The sequence below is a fragment of the Solanum dulcamara genome, chromosome 11, assembly GCF_947179165.1.
Source record: "Solanum dulcamara chromosome 11, daSolDulc1.2, whole genome shotgun sequence".
Lineage (NCBI taxonomy): Eukaryota > Viridiplantae > Streptophyta > Magnoliopsida > Solanales > Solanaceae > Solanum > Solanum dulcamara.
Genome location: NC_077247.1, coordinates 57,549,265 through 57,554,911, shown reverse-complemented (window position 1 = coordinate 57,554,911; position 5,647 = coordinate 57,549,265). Strand labels below are relative to the sequence as shown.

The 5,647-nt window shown below is 32.4% G+C and overlaps 1 protein-coding gene across 1 annotated transcript; it reads left to right on the top strand.

The window, feature by feature from the left end:
* LOC129873300 (PI-PLC X domain-containing protein At5g67130-like) lies at positions 1–4,122 on the top strand. Its single transcript, XM_055948368.1, has 9 exons — positions 1–86; positions 186–266; positions 365–484; positions 586–723; positions 2,267–2,365; positions 2,474–2,777; positions 3,142–3,365; positions 3,450–3,536; positions 3,694–4,122. Exons 1-9 carry the CDS (start codon positions 78–80, stop codon positions 3,871–3,873), a joined length of 1,242 nt encoding a protein of 413 aa, XP_055804343.1. The 5' UTR covers positions 1–77; the 3' UTR covers positions 3,874–4,122.
* The last annotated feature ends 1,525 nt before the right edge of the window (positions 4,123–5,647 follow it).

The following is a 5,647-nucleotide window of genomic DNA, read 5'->3' as shown; positions in this document are numbered from 1 at the left end:
CAGAAACGTAGTTTATAAAAACTGATTTAGGGGATTTTTAGGGAGAGAGAAGAAAAAATTCAGAACTTAGAGCCTACATGATGCAGGCATGCAATCTCTTAATCTCAATTTCTTGCTTCCCATTGCTCTTAATTATCTCAAATTCTTATTATAAAAATTAATTTTATTTTCTTTCTATTTTGCAGGAGATCATCCGCCTACCTATGAAGTTTCTTCTTCTATGTATCGCCGTTTCTTTATTATTCCAACATTGTTCTTGCCTAAAGGTATTTATTGATTATTTAGTTTTTATACAATAAGATCACACTTACGAATTTGTTATTTCAATTTCTGTTATTTATTCTGGACTTTTGATTTATTACAGATTGGAGAAACTTGTACCAACAGTAATTGTGATGAAGGCCTAGTCTGCTCCACTTGTCCTGTTACTGGCAATACCCGACCCAGATGTACCCGCATTCAACCCACTATTCCTACCACCAAGGTGAATTCATATATCATAAGTCCAAAATACAATTATTCACTTTTTTTTTCTTTTTCATTAATGGTATATTGAATTTTTACTTTAATTTTTGTGGTTGAAAGGTAAAAGGTTTGCCATTCAACAAGTATTCGTGGTTGACGACCCACAACTCCTTTGCAATTTCCGGGTCAAAATCTGCAACCGGGTCTGATATTCTTACTCCGACCAACCAGGAAGATTCCATTACTAGTCAGCTCAAGGTGATTTACTCTATTTTCTCTAATAATGAACTGAATATTTGCTGAATTTTAGTAGTTTGGTGAACCAAGGAATACTAAGAAGCCCAATGAGATGCAGAAGTTCAAAAATTTACTCTGCATTGGAAAAAAAAAGGCGTAACCCGGTGCTCATAAAGTTGGCACCAACTTTCACTTAGACACCTCAACTAAGTTTTGTTCATTTTAGACGCCTCAAATAAGGTTATGATGTGTCATTTTGACATTTTGTGCTGAGTTGGCACATTGCGTGTGCTGCACCCATTTTGAGCGCGTGAAGACCACTTTTTTAAAAAAGAAATATTTTTTTTTAATTTTTTTTTCTTGTTCTTCTTCTTCTCCATTTTGTAGATGTTTTCCTCCATAACTTTGGACCTTGATCTTGTAATCTCATTGTCATTGCCTAGATCTAGTTCTTGTTTTCCTTCTATTGTTAATTAGTAATTGATTTTTTAAAAATAAAGTAGAAAAAATTATATCTTTGTAAAATAAATTTTTCAAAATAGTTTTTTTGATAGTGTTTCTTGAGAAGACAATATGGGTGGAGAAGGAGTTGGGTTGGGGTTGGTGGAGGTGGAGAAGACCACAACCATTGGATGGGGTGGGTGAAGAAGACAACTAGGTGGGGGTGTTTTTTTTTTTCTTTTCAAAAATCACTTTTTTTAGAAGATGAATTTCTTCTTTTTTTTAATTATTATTTGGGTAAAAAATGACATATGTCATGCGGCCATTTTTTTTTCTACTCAAAAGTCATTATTTTAAAATTATTTTTGATATATATGCCACGTGTCTTCATTTAATTAGTCACTTTGACACATCATCGGCAAGTGTATTACACACTTTAGATATTTGGGTGATTGTAAAAAAAGTGTCTAAATGACACATCGGAACCTTACTTGAGGTGTCTAAAATGAACAAAGCTTAGTTAAGGTGTCTAAGTGAAAGTTGATGCCAATTTTAGGGGTCACCGATGGGTTCGCCAAAAAAAAGTTGAACAAGTTTAATGCAAAAAGGATGGAATATCTAACTCTAAAAGATGAACTCTTTTAGGTAGGAGAGAGAAAAAAGTCAGATTAGATTGGTAATATATAATTGCAAAAACTCATATTTTACTTTGCTTAGGACATAAGCATCTTCTTACACCTAATCATCTCATCAAAATTTTCCACATGCTAATGTCCTACTGGGTCCTCTGTGGAGTCTACTATAACTTTATAATTCAAGTAATATATCAAAATTGCTTATCTTTATTCCCCAATATTCCGATTTAAGATCTTTCGACACTTGAACTGAATATGTTTTTGGAAAATTCAAAGCTGTGTGATTCAACTAATCTGGGAAGTACTCCTGTAAAAAAGTAAAATATGCTATCAGTAAATATGTATTGGCCAATTGGCCATTTCGGGTGGTAATCGGATTTTCTACATCGACAGTTACTACGATAACTTAAGTGGATACATTTGCTTCTCAAGTCCTAAAATTATTAAAGTGAAAACTCTGCTAAAGAAATTGATTTAAATGTCTGTAGAATGGCGTTCGAGGACTTATGCTTGATATGTATGATTTCAACAATGACATCTGGCTTTGTCATTCATTTGGTGGAAAGTGCTACAATGTTACAGCATTTGTAAGTGTCTTAACACATACTACTAGTTATACTTGATGACCTGATTCAGTACTCATATAGCATTCTGTTGTTGCTGATTGGTGCAACTTACTTTCTGGATCATTTCAGCAACCTGCAATCAATTCACTGAAAGAAATTCGAGGGTTTCTCGAAAAAAACCCATCAGAGGTTGTCACAATCTTCATTGAAGACTATGTCTCATCTCCAAAGGGCTTGAGCAAGGTATTTAATGCTTCTGGTCTTAATAAGTACTGGTTTCCAGTTTCTCGTATGCCCCAAAAAGGAGAAGATTGGCCTACAGTGGAAGACATGGTCAAGCAGAATCAACGTCTTGTAGTCTTCACCTCTAAATCATCAAAGGAGGCTTCTGAGGGCATTGCTTATGAGTGGAGATACGTTGTAGAAAACCAATGTGAGTTAACAGTCTGCCTGATTTGATGATTATGTTGCTTTCTGCTTTCCTTGCATGTCATACTTTGTCAATCTAGAAATTTTTGCATTCCCGATTCAGTTAGCAGCTCACGTGAGATCTTGCTATGTTGAACTGCATTTAACTTTCAAGTGTTAGAAGAGGCAATGCTTCAGAATTAGACTAGGGGCATTATGCCAATTAAAATCGTTTATTTGGTTTCAGAATGGCATAAGTTGGTCCTTGTGTAAATTTTCTTGTATTTGCAAGTTGCAACTTCGCTAGCTCATCTTTCCTACATTTGGTATTATTAGACATGGTTGCTCAAACTATTAATGACTCGACATGTTTACTGTATGTCCTGCAGATGGAGATGGCGGGATGAAAGCTGGTTCTTGTCGAAGTCGTTCTGAATCATCTGCTTTGAGTACATCAGCAATTTCTTTGGTTCTGCAGAATTATTTTCCTGAGAATCCCAACCAAACAGAATCTTGTTTGGATAATTCTGCTCCGCTAGTTACTATGACGAAGACTTGCTTTGAAGCTGCTGGCAAAAGGTGGCCAAACTTTATTGCTGTTGATTTTTATCAGGTATAGTCTCCATAGTTATGTTCTTTTGCTTAAATTATCTCTTGTTCACCATAAGAACATTCTGAATTTTACTTACTGATGCAGAGAAGTGATGGCGGTGGAGCTCCAGAAGCCGTAGATCAAGCAAACGGCCAATTAACTTGTAACTGTAGCAGTATTGCCTATTGCAAGGTTTGCTATCTTGCTTTGACGTTAACTGCTAAAATGAACATAACACCACATTTGACACTCCCAGAATTGGATTCCCTTTATCATTATTTACTACATTGCATTATTCTTGTCTGATTTTTTCCCCTGCAAAGATATATTGATTTTCTTTGATAAGCAGGCAAATGGTACATCACGCAAATGCGAGGCACCAGTGTTGTCACCCCCACCACCAGCGCGAGAAGCATCTACAGGAACATCACAAAATGGCAACAACAAATCTCATTCAAATAGAAGTAAACCATTTCATTGGTTGATTGGCACAATTTTTGCAGCGGCAATTCTTCTTTTCCACGTATAATTGCTGCATTCTCCAGAAGTCTATACTCAAATTTTCGGATCAAACACATTTCATACCACGGAAGAATGACGATCCTCCTCCTTATCTTTTATTTTTTAATTTATCTTGTATTTACTGGTTCTATCAACAAAAAAAAAAAAACTTGTATTTACTGGTTGAGTTTCTTCACTTTTCGGAGATTGATGTGTTTATGATTAAAATGTGTATAGACACATAATAGGGCTTAATGAAATGAAACGGAAAATTGAATTATTCTATCTCTTTGTTTCTCTAATTAGGCATCGCAGCTGCTGTTAAACTTTTCTCTGTCAAACTTCAGCAAAATGGACGGGCACATCTATAGTCCAACACTATAGCACGACAAAATGAATGTGAATTAAAATATGCCAACATAGAAATATATTTAAATTATTTCTAATAATATAGAAATATATTTGACCTTTGCCGTAATTATATACCGTATATATTTTGTATATTTCTCATATCATGAAGATGTTTGGAATTCATTAATAATTCAATATTGGCGTCCTTGAAGCAACACTTCCTGAAAATTACAACTCTCTCCCCCTCTCTCTCAATCTTGCTTGTTAGATATACAAATATATATATATATATATATATATATATATATATATATATATATCAGTATTTGTATATTTCAGTATGCAAATAATTCATGGGTATAGTGTTTGTATAATTCGCTACAACTTTTGTATAATTCACTACAACATTTGTATAATGGCAAACATAATTATTAATTAGGAAAACTATACCATATAAAATAATTATACTTAAAATATTTGTCATATCTGAAAAATCTCCTTTAATGAAACATGTATGCAATAACAGCCCAACAATGAAAAGTCACAGCCATCCTGTCTTGCTTCTCTCATGGCTCCGAAACAAATTAACGTAATTAAACAATTTATTAAAATAGAACTCATTGTTTACTTCTATCATTCATCTTTACTTACGCACTATACTAAAAATAGTTATCTAATAATATTTATTCAATTTAAAAAATCAAGAAATAATTTATTCATTTATGTCTATTTTTACTTTTGCTATTGAATAATATTCAATATCTAATACATTTTTCAAAGCATTAAATTTAATATATCAAAGAATAATATAGTAAAAATATTTTGAGCAAAAAATATAGTAGAAGATAAAATGATCCATTTTAGATAATTCGGATAAAAAACATATATTTCTCTTATGTTCATCTAATTTCAAAATTTGTTTATTTCGTTGTTTTGAATTTTACATTGTGGCTTGTTGAGCTCCTTTTTCTATATTTTTTTGCTGCCTACATTTATCGATTTATTATTTTGTAATATTTAATTAATATTAAATTATTTAATCTTTAATTAATTCACTTTTAATTTTTCTGTTGGTGATTCTTCAATTAGCTACGTACATTTGTAAATGTTATTCTATAGTTAAAGTATAATTTATAAATAATTTAAATATAATACATTTTCTGTATTAAAAGGAATGAAAAAATAAATGAAATGTGTTTACTCATATATCAAAAGGATATAATTTGAAAAAAGTATTAAATCAAATAAAATATCTGAAAAGGAAGAAAAACGTGGTTTAAATCTGGAAAGCAATTAGCTTAAACGGAAGCTAAGATATTATGCAACCGATTCTATTTATATACCACCGCTCCAATACATTGCCATTTATTTACAGGCCGGAAAACAATAAATATTGCTGCCCTTCTTCTTCGCTTGCTCTGTCTCAAAAATATCGATATTTTCCTGGAATA

What these genes read in the sequence shown, in the direction of transcription:
- LOC129873300 (XM_055948368.1), top strand. An exon ending in AACATTGTTCTTGCCTAAAG is followed by an intron (nt 267 to 364) that starts GTATTTATTGAT and finishes GATTTATTACAG; the next exon opens with ATTGGAGAAACTTGTACCAA. An exon ending in TTGCTGTTGATTTTTATCAG is followed by an intron (nt 3,366 to 3,449) that starts GTATAGTCTCCA and finishes TTACTGATGCAG; the next exon opens with AGAAGTGATGGCGGTGGAGC.